Below are 12,140 nucleotides of genomic sequence, written 5' to 3' on the forward strand. Positions count from 1 at the left end.
GCCTCCACTACCCCGACCGCGTCCACCGGATCCCCTCCCATCGGCTCACGCGGATCCCCACGCGCATTCCCCTCGCCTGCCGCGCCCACTTCACCTGGCTCCCACCAATCCAGTGGACCCTCGGCTCCCGCGCCTGCCCCCTCTGCCACCGCATCATCCTCGCAGTCCGTTCCGATCGGCTCTGGTTCTTCTGCCGCCCGGCCCACCGCATCCCCCTCCACTTCCGAGCCCACCACTCCTAGCCCGCCATGCCTGCCATGCAATGCGCTCCCGATAGAGCCACCCAGAAACTCACACCGCATGTCCACCCGTGCCAAATCTGGCTATTGCATGCCTAGACGCCTCTTCCTCAGTACCAACACCACTTCTACCATGTCCCCTCTTCCCGCCACATATAAGTCCGCCCTCAAAGACCCCAATTGGCAACAAGCTATGCAAGATGAATATTCTGCTTTAATGAAAAACTTTACTTGGTCTTTGGTGCCTAAGCCTGCAGGTGTGAACATCGTCACGGGCAAGTGGATCTTTCATCACAAGTTTAATGCGGATGGCTCTCTCGCTCGCTACAAATCTCGCTGGGTGGTTCGTGGGTTCACTCAGCAAGAAGGTGTGGATTATGAGGAGACTTTCAGTCCAGTGGTCAAACCATCTACCATTCGTGTCATTCTCAGCCTCGCCACCTCTCAGTCGTGGCCTATCCATCAACTAGACGTCAAGAATGCTTTCCTCCATGGCACTCTCGACGAAACAGTGTATTGCTCTCAACCAGCTGGGTTTGTGGATTCCTCTCGTCCGGATCACGTGTGTTTACTCCACAAGTCTCTCTATGGGTTGAAGCAGGCACCACGGCAATGGTTCCTTCGCTTTCAGCGGTTCCTGCACTCTCTCTCTCGGGTTCACTGCTGCTCGAAGTGACACCTCCTTATTCATCCTTCATTGGGGGACGAGCATTGCCTATCTCCCTGTGTACGTTGATGACATCATTCTCACCGCCAACTCCACCCAAACCCTTCACACCATCATTACAGCCCTCAAGTCCGAGTTCTCCATGTCCAATCTAGGTGACCACCATTTTTTGGGCATCAATGTCACACCCAATGCCTCGGGCTTGTTCCTCTGTCAACAACAGTACGCACTAGAGATCCTTGACCGTGCCAAAATGCTCAACTACAAACCTGTCTCCACGCCCATCGACACTAGCTCCAAATTGTCTGCCACTGCCGGTCACCTCCTCTCCAAACCCACTCATTACCGCAGCCTCGCCGACGCTCTCCAATACCTAACCCTCACCCAGCCAGACATCTCCTACATAGTCCAACAAGTATGCTTATTCATGCATGCGTCTCGGGACAGCCACATGCAGCTGATCAAGCGCATACTGCGTTACTTGCAAGGTACATCTCACTATGGGCTCCAATTCTACAAGTCTTCCTCCCACGATCTTGTTGCATACACCGATGCCGATTGGGTCGGTTGCCCCGACACCCGCAAGTCCACCTCTGGGTTCCGTGTCTTCCTCAAATCCAACTTGGTCTCCTGGTCTTCTAAGAGGCAGCCCACCATTTCTCGTTCAAGCGCTGAGGCTGAGTACCGTGGTATGGCCAACTGCGTCGCCAAGTCCTGTTGGTTACGTCAGCTCCTGCATGAACAACGTTGTCCTCCTCGCCGTGCCACCGTGGTCTACTGTGACAACAACAGTGCCTCCTACCTCGCCAGCAACCCGGTGCAACATCAATGCACTAAGCATATCGAGATTGACCTACATTTCGTGCGTGATCGGGTCTCTCTTGGCGAAGCACGCATCTTGCATGTCCCGTCCTCCTCACAGTCCGCTGATCTGTTTACAAAAGGATTGTCGTCTCAAGTGTATCACGAGTTTCGCTCCAGCCTGAACGTCCTTCCGGACGGAGTTCCGGTTGCGTGGCGGTGTTAGACTATATTTGTACTGTACTGTAACTCATGTACACACCCTAGATTTTAGGATCTGTAACGATTGCCCAAGGCCTGCGTGCCGACTCTCTCGGGCCGCCTCCCTCTTCTCTCGTGTATAAGTTGTACTCTGTAACCAGATCAATGCAAAGGACCAGTGATAATCTCTCCAACTTTTCCAGTTATCTGCGTACATTTGTTTTCCCCATGCTATGACACTAAGGTTGTTGGTTGGCATCATTGGTAGATGAATGCATTGGAGTTGGAAAAGGTCATTAACATGAGTAAATCTGAACGGTTAGGACCTGGTCCCACTAGATAGATCGCCAAATTATCGATAGATTCTTCAAAAAAATCAACAATTTCTGATCTGCAACTAAGGTTTTGTCTCAATCTCTAGGGTGGATCCACAACATTGAGTTTGTAGAGATAAAGTCCATGTTGCGCTCTAGTCTAGGCCTTCGTAAAGAAATCCGCCAACTGCAATTCGTAAAGCACATACTGAATAGTAATAACATGATCATGCACACCAGCGCGCACAAAAGAAGCATCAACACCTACTCCCTTCGTCCGGTGAAGAGTGTACGTTTGGATTTAAAATTTGTCCACAAAAGAGTGTACTTCTATCTTCCCAATGCACTTTAAAGTATTTTCTCTCATCCCACGGTAATCAAGACCAATAGCATTCTATACATAGTCTTCTTAATTTCTACATGCACTTAGCTCATTGGAGGTTGGGTAATTAAAGAGGAGAGAGATGGTGGCTTGCAGCTTCCCAATGCATTTTTTACTCCACTCCTTTGTCCTAAAATTTCTAGATGTACACTTCTCACCGGATGGAGGGAGTATATGCTTAGTTTGAAGTAACCACCGTAACCAAGTCACCTCTGAAGCACATGTACTGTCGGACAAGAGTGTAGTAGGTGTAGTAACAAACACACCAAACTCCTGAAGTAACCACCGTAACTAAGTTACCTCTGCCGCCACAAGAGCCATAGCTCCAACTCAGCCTCTGCACTCGAACGGGACACTTCAGTCCGTTTCTTCATCTTCCCGACAACATAGGAACCACCAAGAAGAACACAGTAAGCAAAAAGTGAACGGCGATCCAAAGGATCACTAGCCCACAAGGCATCCAAATAGGCCTGAAGTTGTAATGAACTGGAGCGGGGGAAGAGAAGACAGTGAGAGATCGCGCCACGAAGATATCATAGAACACGAAGAATGTGACTATAATGGACCGAAGTAGGAGTGAAAACAAACTGACTCAAGATATGGACATGATAGGATATATCCAGATGAGTGACAGCTAGATAGATAAGGCTCCCAGCAAGATGATGATAACGCATAGGATCAAACAAGGGATCACCATCAAAAGCACAGAGGTGAACGTTGAGCTCCATGGGAGTCTCAACAGTGCGCTCATCAGTAAGAGTAGCACAAGCAAGAAGATCATGGATATACTTCTCATGGGAAGTAAAGAAGCCATCAGAGGTAGAGGAAACCTCAATCCCAAGAAAGTAACGAAGAGGGCGAAGACCACACATAAGAATCTGCTCACTAAGACGTGCCTTAACAAAGGCAATGTACTCAGGGTCGTCACCGGTGATGATCATGTCATCAACATATAGAAGCGGAAGAGTCCAACCACGAGGAGAAAGGTGGACAAACAACGCAGGATCATGAGTGCTCGCCAAAAAACCAGCAACAGTCACCACAGAGGTGAAATGCTCAAACCATGTACGAGGGGCTTGCTTAAGGCCATAGAGAGAGTGACAAAGATGGCATACCATGCCATCAGGAATAGAATACCCGAGTGGTGGTTGCATGTAAACCTCCTCATGCAACTCACCATTAAGAAAAGCATTCTTAACATCAAGATGAGAGACAGACCAATGGCGGAAAGAGGCCACAACAAGAAGTGTGCGAGCAGTGGTCATATGGGTCATAGAAGCAAAAGTCTCATTGTAATCGCGACCATGCTCCTACTGAGTCACGAGCCACAAGACGAACTTTGTAGCGCTCAAGAGAACCATCAGAGCGAGTCTTGACCTTGTAGACCCACTTACAAGTGATGGGACGAACACGGGGAGGAAGAGAAACAAGATTCCACATGCTCGTGCTCTCAAGGGAAGCAATCTCCTCCGCCATGGCAAGCTCACTTCAGGATGAACAACAGCATCATGATAAGAAGTCAGCTCAAGAAAAGCAGTGCCAACGCTAGAAAAATCATAGCAGTCAATAGGCGAAAGCGCGCGAGCACATAAGCAATAAGTAGGTTGAGACGAGGAAGATGGCACATCAGTAGACGCATCCACAACACATGGACAATGAGTATAATACTGACGAGAAGATGAAAGAATACGAGGAATCACCGGGACAGGCTCTGGTGATGGAGATGGGGAAGCCACTGGGGATGACAAGTGAGGTGAGGAAACCATAGGAGATGACGGCATCGGATCTGCAACAGTCGGAGGAGCAAGAGCGGTTGGACGGATGGAGAAAGGCGCAACATGAGTAATAGGAGTGTCGAGAAAAGTGAGGAAAGAGATATCTTCCACTAAAAAGATCGAGGAAGATGAATGCGGGTAGAAGGGATGGGAATCATCAAGTCACATCCCAAGAAATACGCATCCAACAGACAATCCCAACAATGATAGCCCTTATGCTCCAGGGGCTGGCGCCCTGGCGCCAAGGAGAGCATCAGTGTGACGATCTTGAACAAAACAGGAGCCAAAGTCGAGAACGACCCTACAAACAGAGTCAATAATCTAACCACCAAAAATGAGTTGCATGGTAAGTCGAGGAACATGAGCAACATCACGAACATGAAAAGACAAAGTGCTAAGAATGCTTCCGCCATTTAATCGAAAGGGAGGTACCATCAGCAGTAAGAACATGAACAGGAGAATCGAGAGGTCGAATAGAGGACATAGTAGATGGTTCATGAGTCATATGAAAAGATGCTCCATTATCAAGAATCCATGGAGATTTACCTGCCTATGTAGAAGGTGGCCTCACAATGCCAGAAGAGTCAGTAGCAGAACCAACAGAACATGTCGATGGGGAACCGGAAGATGCAGATAGCAGGCATCGAAGTCGCGTAATCTCCTACTCAGTCAGGGGCTCAACTACTCAACTGAAGAGGTCGAAGTAGATGCACCCGGCAATGGAGAGCCAGAGGCAATCAACAGGCCGCAAAGTCGCACAATCTCATGCTCAGTGAAGGACACGGCTGAAATAGTCAACATAGCAGCACCAACAGAGGAGCAGCCACCACCACCCGTGGAAGCCGCTAGATGAGGTTGTGTAGCATGACCAATATCGTCTGCAGAAGCCGGTTGAGAAGACGATGTCGCATCCAAACAAGCACCAGGCGCCAAGGGAAGGCGGGTGCGAGGTGTAGTCGATGGAGCGATATACAACAACATTGTCGGTGAAAATTGAGAGAGGAGTCAGTGTAGAACGGCAATCACCATGTGCGATCGTGCGAGGAGTGGCAATCACCACAACCTACGGAGGGCGGCAGAGGGGATGATGTCACATGTGGATGAGCATCAAGCACCGATGAAAGGCGCGTGTGCGAGATGGGATCAAGAACACCATCAAGAGTTCGCGGGCAGCGAGGTAGATGCATACCCGACAAAAACATTGTGCCTGTTTTTTAATACTATTTTTACTCCCGTTCCTCTGGATCGAAGAACAGTGATGCATCGGGAGATGCAGTCAGCCACAGGAAGGAAATCAAAGGCCCAATGGGCGGTAGGCAGCGGGAGGGCCTTTCGGCGGCCACGGTGGAAGACGGAGCCAGAGGGCAGGCGGACGTGAAGATCGCAACAGGGAGCAGCAGCCATAATCGATCCACCTGCCTGCTTAGTACAATTAGTATACATGAGCAGCATCAAGAATCGATCAACCAGCTTGCCTGCTTAGTACAAGTACTATACGTGCATGTCTCTGTGAGTGACAGGCCGGAAGGAAAAGACCTGAGGTTGACCTTGACATTGAGCGGGCGGGCCCAACCCATCCACAAGTGGGCGTCGCTATGCGCGGGAATCGGCGTTGACCCAGAAGAACAATCAGCCACGACACGTCATGGTAGATGCAGGCGTGCATGGACGCGCAGGGGGGGGGGAGCAACTACCAGCCAGAGGAGAAGGAAGGTGGCGGAGTGGGATTGGATCTGTACGAATTGCGCATGTGAAAAAAATTGCCTAGGCTCTAATACCATGTTAGGAAATATGCACCTTGTATTTCCTGGGAGGGGGGTGTGGTAAATATGCAAGAAACCCCTCACACAACAGGGAAAATATACAGGCTATACATGGAACACAATATAACTCTTAACATTAAACAGGTAGCTTTTGAAATTTAACTACCAGCCAACGTTATCTAACCTTATTGGACAATGTAAGTTAATGTTATCTACAATATCTAAAGCTAGCCCCAGTACTAGGAATTCTCTCCCTTCTCCTTGAGCCACAACATCAAAATTAATTTAGCTGTTGGATATACTAGATCAGTCTACAATAGCCATCCAATCTACACGTTGAGAGCAGCTCCACCAGGCACATGCAGTAACTGATGCATGCATGCAGTAACTCACGCCTAGAGTGTGTTTTAATCCGGAGAGAAAACAGACGCATGCATGCAGCTCACACTCCTGTGCTCCATGGAAGAAAGCCGACATATGTGCACATTTTGCTTAGATATGAAACCAAATTAGCTTGCTACAAGATGAATCGTAAAGACACTAGCTAGGTTGATTAGTTCACGCAGTTTTTGTTTTATACAAATTTTTGCAGCAGCGCGCCGTGCATTCGTCTATTTGTCTTCAAAAATATATATTGAATCAGCCTAATTGAGCAAGAAAACTCTTCCATGATACTAGCCCAATTGGCAAACCTGATAAAGCAAACCTACAACAAATATACAATCCAATGACCCAAATATCTACAGCGATGCAAAAAAAGCAAAAATCGCCTAGTAAGGTCATATGCTAGTGCTGCGTTTGACAAAAGAACCAAATTAACCCTAAATCTAACCTCTGGAAGAGCAAAATATACTCCCTTAACATGCTCAACGACTTATTGACAGTTACATGATTTATTCAGGCAGTCGTGTTAGAATTCAACGAGCAAATGTTCCACTGAGCATAAAACCAGAGTCATTGGCAATGAAAAAAGTAGTGTAGTGAGGGAATGAAGAGACTATGATGTACCTCCCATAATACTTGTGCAGCTTCTTTGTGGGAAATTTCAACATGTTAATATAAATGGTAGCAAGCTGAATCAGCTGCTTCTGAGAATTCTCGAACTCTATGTACTTATCCCAAAGGTGATAACACAAGTAATCCTTTCCAACAAGAGACATAGCCCTCTCAAATAAGCTGTCAAAAAAGCCATAGCAAAAATTAGTGATGGCACAACAGCAACATAACAACAACAAAATCATGAGCTGACCTGGTACAAAAAGGACCAAAGGGGTATCAAACGGATTAAAGGATGTTTATTCAACAATATTGTGCATCTATAACTTGCTGCAAGAGATATCGATATTATATTCTATGCATCTATAACTTGCTGCAAGAGATATCAATATTATATTCTAACACATTACAGTATACTCTTTCCATTTAACAGTATATTTTAATTTCATTGGGTAACATTGTTTCACATACTAATCCAAGCACAAACATTATACCATGAAATTTTAAACTTCAATCAATCAGACAGATAGAGAGATGAGTAATTTAAGCATCTTGTTTAAGAAGGTCAAAATTTCAACATTGTTTTATTTCCCCGGTTCTTTACTTCCGCAGTCCTCGTGCTCAGGAATCAAGATTTCCCCAATCAATACATAACAAACATGATGCTCCATCCATCCATTTTTACAAGGTCTAAGTTTTGAATCTTATACCAAGGCAATAGCCCAAAAGTTGAAGCAAATTAGGCAGCCAACCAAATTGCAGTAAGTGGCTGCGCATGCAAACTCCATTTAGTGCATAGGCCCACACTTTCCCCTCTATTAATTCCTCCATCCATTTATTTAGTGCTAATCCCTCGTATGCATGTGCATCACTATTGGTAAGGACTGTTTGCATGCATGCACAACCTTAAATACCGATGGAAAAGGCCAGGCGTGGTGTGCTACATAGTAATGGCCACGCGCGACGCGAGGCCAATTCGGCCTAGTATTTTTGGAAAAACTGATTTTGGGGTTAGGCCTTGTAAAAATGGATGGAGGGAGTACAAATTATAGAAGTCTACACTACATGGAAAACATGACTGGTCTATTTTCTAGTAGTTGATCAATCTGTATTCTATCTCCACCTAATGTTATAATTTAAACAACATGAAATGCATGCATGATTGCTGGTCCACGAAGTACTGTCGGTTTGAAACCTTTAAATAGCCTGAGATCCTAAAAACATACAGGCGAATGCACTGTGAGAAAATTTGTTTATACAAAGAAAAGAAGGGAAAGGATCCAGAGAGATTTGGTTCTGGAGAAAAGAAGGAACAGGTTACATCTCTGTCTTCTTTACCTTCTAACAAGGGCAGGGTCTTCATACGCACTCATAGCAAATCCACAGTAACTGACCCAAAGATCAGTACAATGAGGTACTGCTTGGACGGCTTGTTCATAAACCCCCACCACATCATCATATGTACATAACCTTGCTTTATGAGCTGCGTATTTAATCCAGTAGCCGTGGCACAAAGGAAATTCCAATAAGAAGGTATCGTAGACCAAGCTAATAACCCTTATGTCATTCTGGAAGAACGCAAACATCAGTAACCAGATGCTGCTTAAAATACATTGGTCTGGCATGCAAAAGTGTTGAAATTTGAAAAGAAACGTTTTCCCTTTTGTTTGTGAGGTTATATGATAATGAATAGGAAAGGTGATGCGTAGTGGTTCTAAACTACTAAAAACTAATTAGAACAAGATAAAAAATCACTTACAACAGAAGTTTCCTCTGCAGAACTTATCAATGATACCCACGTATCAAAATCACTCGTATTTCCATCAATCAATAAATGAAGTCTGCTCTTGAAAACATCTGTGTAGAATGATGAAAGAACAAGTCATATCCTGGGTATAATTGAAATGCAAATCCACCATCAACTATCTGAACTGATATAACTCAAAGCTACATCCCGCATGTAAGAAAACCCCAACTACTAATTACAGAGCTCAAAGTGGTGACGCGCAAGCATCCCAGTGCCTTCGAGGTTCTCTCTGACATTTTTAAACGGGACAAATTACCAGCCAAAAGGAACAAAATGGCAGTGCAATATAACGAAATGAAGAGCCTGCCACTCCCTAGAAAGAGGTTTGGTACCAAATCCCCACCATTCCTAGGTCTGGATGCTCAGCGTTAGCATAGCTGATAGCTAGCACCGCTAAAAATTGGACAAATTTATCAAAACAAAACTGAGCTTAGCACGGAGCTGGTGCTCTGAAGAGCCTCATATTTGACAGATATCCGCATCAATTTAACAAATCGCATTCCTTCAAATAGATAATTAGGTAATCCCACGGATGTATGTACAGACGGGCTGTGCTCACCGAGCTGCGACGCAGAGGGCTCCAACCCCAAGGCCACGAGCGCGGCTGCAGCCTCCGGCTCCGCCTCCATGTCCACCGTCCCCGGCGGCCCTAGCATGCCTCCTGGAGCTTTTGCGGGGTTGCGCGGTCGGAACCTCAGAGGGCGGCGTCTGGTTGGGTTCAGGTACCGAGTCTGTACTGTAGCACTTGCGAACCACTCTTGACGACCGGAGAATTGAGAAACTAGATGATGCCGGAAATATTTTGCAGTATTTTAGTGAGATTTTGGTTATATGGAACATGAATATTTAAAATAATAGTTTTTAAAATTATATATGAAATAAATTTAATATTATAATAGAATGAAATTTTACATGCATGCATGTTTGCATGTTGAAGTGGATTTTTAATATGCATAGTTGCATGTTGAGGTGGGCCTTTCCTATGCATGTTGAATGATGGGGTGGCATGCTTGCATGTTAAGAGAAATATGTTAGTGGGGGCTAGCTATTTAGATATAGAAGATGCGCGTATGCTCCGAGCGGCAGCTCTATTCCTGCCCAAATCTGGCCATGTGGGCCGTGTTTTTAGGCCGGCTCGCCGTCCGGGTCAGCCTTCAGCAGGCCACGAAACAAGGCCAATCGAAAGCAAGTCTTGAAATCGGACCGACGCGCCTCTTTTTTTTTTGACAATTATCTCTTCAGTCATCTAATCTTGGGGGTATAAAAGCGGCTGCATCGGCTCCGTCTGTGAATCACTTATTGTTTGTAGATGACAGCCTGTTGTTTTTAAAACCGAATGTAGAGAGGGTGGAGGAAGTATCTCTTTTGTTGGAAACTTATGCTAAGACTTCTGGGACAAAGAGTTAACAAGGACAAATCAGCGCTATTTTCTAGTAAAGGTTGCCCAGATTCGGTTAGCGTACTAATAAAAGATGTGTTGCAGATCCCTAATGAAAGTCTCAATGTAAAATATCTCGGTATGCCGTCTGAAGTGGGACTATAAAAAAATGGGGCTTTCAAGTATTTGAAGGACTATTTCTGGAGCAAGATACGTGGTTGGACAAGTAAGCTTGTGTCTGCTGCAGGTAAGGAGGTTTTAATAAAATATGTGGTACAAGCGATTCCGGTCTGCTCCATGTCTTGTTTCAAACTATTGCGAGGTTTATGTGAACACTTAACTTCTGCAATCCGAGCTTTCAGATGGGGGGGTAAGCAAAGAAAAAAGGAAACCATATTGTGTGGCATGGTAGAAGATGACAATGCCGAAATATATAGGGGGGCCTTGGTTTTAGGGACTTTGAAATTTTCAACTTGGCTCTTCTTGCAAAAGAGGCATGGAGGATCTTAGATAATCCTAATTCTTTAAGTGTGTATTCTGAAACTTCCCACAAGAATCAATTTTGGATGCCCAACTTGGAAGCCACCCCTCGCAAATATGGAGATCACTGATTGAAGGTCATGATATTATGAAACAGGGAATTATTAAAAGGATTGGCAATGGAGCTTCTACTAAAGTATGGTTAGATAACTGGATACCACGTGATGGCATGATGAGCACTGGTTGCATGGGTGTCTAACCCACCTGAGTTGGTGTTCGAGCTCATTGACATGCCCAACGCATGTTGCAATGTGCAGTTGCTTCAGGAGGTTTATTTACCATGCGATGTTGAGATGATAATGCAGATCCCTATATGTCTCCAGGTGATGGAGGATTTTTTGGGCATGAAATTATGAAAGATCTGGTAAGTTCAGTGTCCGGTCTACATATAGGATGATACTGGACACAAAAAAGCGCATGGAAGACTGGCTTAATCAGCGGGCAGAATCTTCTAACAATTCAGCAACCGAGAAGGCTTGGACAATGTTATGGAATACCAAGGTACCGGCCAAGGTACGGGTGTTCCTATGGCGTCTTGCACATCAATCCCTACATACGAAGGATGTGCGAATGCATATGAATATGTCGAACACTAGTGCTTGCGCTGTCTAGAGAGTGTAGATTCATGGAGGCATAGCTTGGTCGAGTGTACCATGGCACGATGTGTTGGAGCGGATGGTGGATCATGATCTTCTTGACCAGGTGATAGCGAATGGGGAACCAAATGCAAAGTCCTAGCTATTCACGATGATAGAGGCATTACCGCATGAGGGTGTTCATAAAAATGACAGTGATGCTTTGGGCCATCTGGAAAGCGAAGAGGAAGCTCATCCATGAAAGAATTAATGAGAGCCCTTTGTCGACTCATTTACTGGTGACAAATTTTATTTGCAGTGCTGGCTGAAATTGACCGCCTAGGCCAGGTACGAGCTACTGGGATCACTATTCATGTGCGCCAAACGGGAAAGAATTGGAAATTGACGGGGAAGTACACGATCAACGTGGATGTGGTTGTTTCAAGCCAAGGTTGTCTAGGTACAGGAGCCACTGTTTGTCGAGACGTACATGGGGTATACATGGGCTCTTCTATTTATGTTATAAGGGGGATGACTGGTCCTACATCCCTTGAAGTGGTGGCATGTCATGAAGCCCTCTCTTGCGAAAGACCTTGGAATTCGACAAATACATATCGCATCAGATTGCAAGATAGTGGTAAATCATATTCATGAGGCTACAGGTGTGAGCTACGGTGGGGTGATCAAGGACATCAAGCCGTG

General features: G+C 45.7%; 1 protein-coding gene across 1 annotated transcript in view; it reads right to left on the reverse strand.

Moving 5' to 3' along the window:
• LOC119354291 overlaps positions 1-9,674 on the reverse strand; it is a 32,243-nt gene extending 22,569 nt beyond the window's left edge. The window contains exons 1-4 of the mRNA XM_037621010.1: positions 9,505-9,674; positions 8,898-8,995; positions 8,477-8,706; positions 7,151-7,318 (exon numbers count right to left, since the gene is read on the reverse strand). Of these exons, the coding sequence (XP_037476907.1) occupies positions 7,151-7,318; positions 8,477-8,706; positions 8,898-8,995; positions 9,505-9,601 (593 nt within the window). The 5' untranslated portion in view covers positions 9,602-9,674. The remainder of the gene's footprint in view (positions 1-7,150; positions 7,319-8,476; positions 8,707-8,897; positions 8,996-9,504) is intronic.
• Between the last annotated feature and the right edge of the window lie 2,466 nt (positions 9,675-12,140).

The sequence above is a fragment of the Triticum dicoccoides genome, chromosome 2A (genome assembly GCF_002162155.2).
Source record: "Triticum dicoccoides isolate Atlit2015 ecotype Zavitan chromosome 2A, WEW_v2.0, whole genome shotgun sequence".
Taxonomy (NCBI): domain Eukaryota; kingdom Viridiplantae; phylum Streptophyta; class Magnoliopsida; order Poales; family Poaceae; genus Triticum; species Triticum dicoccoides.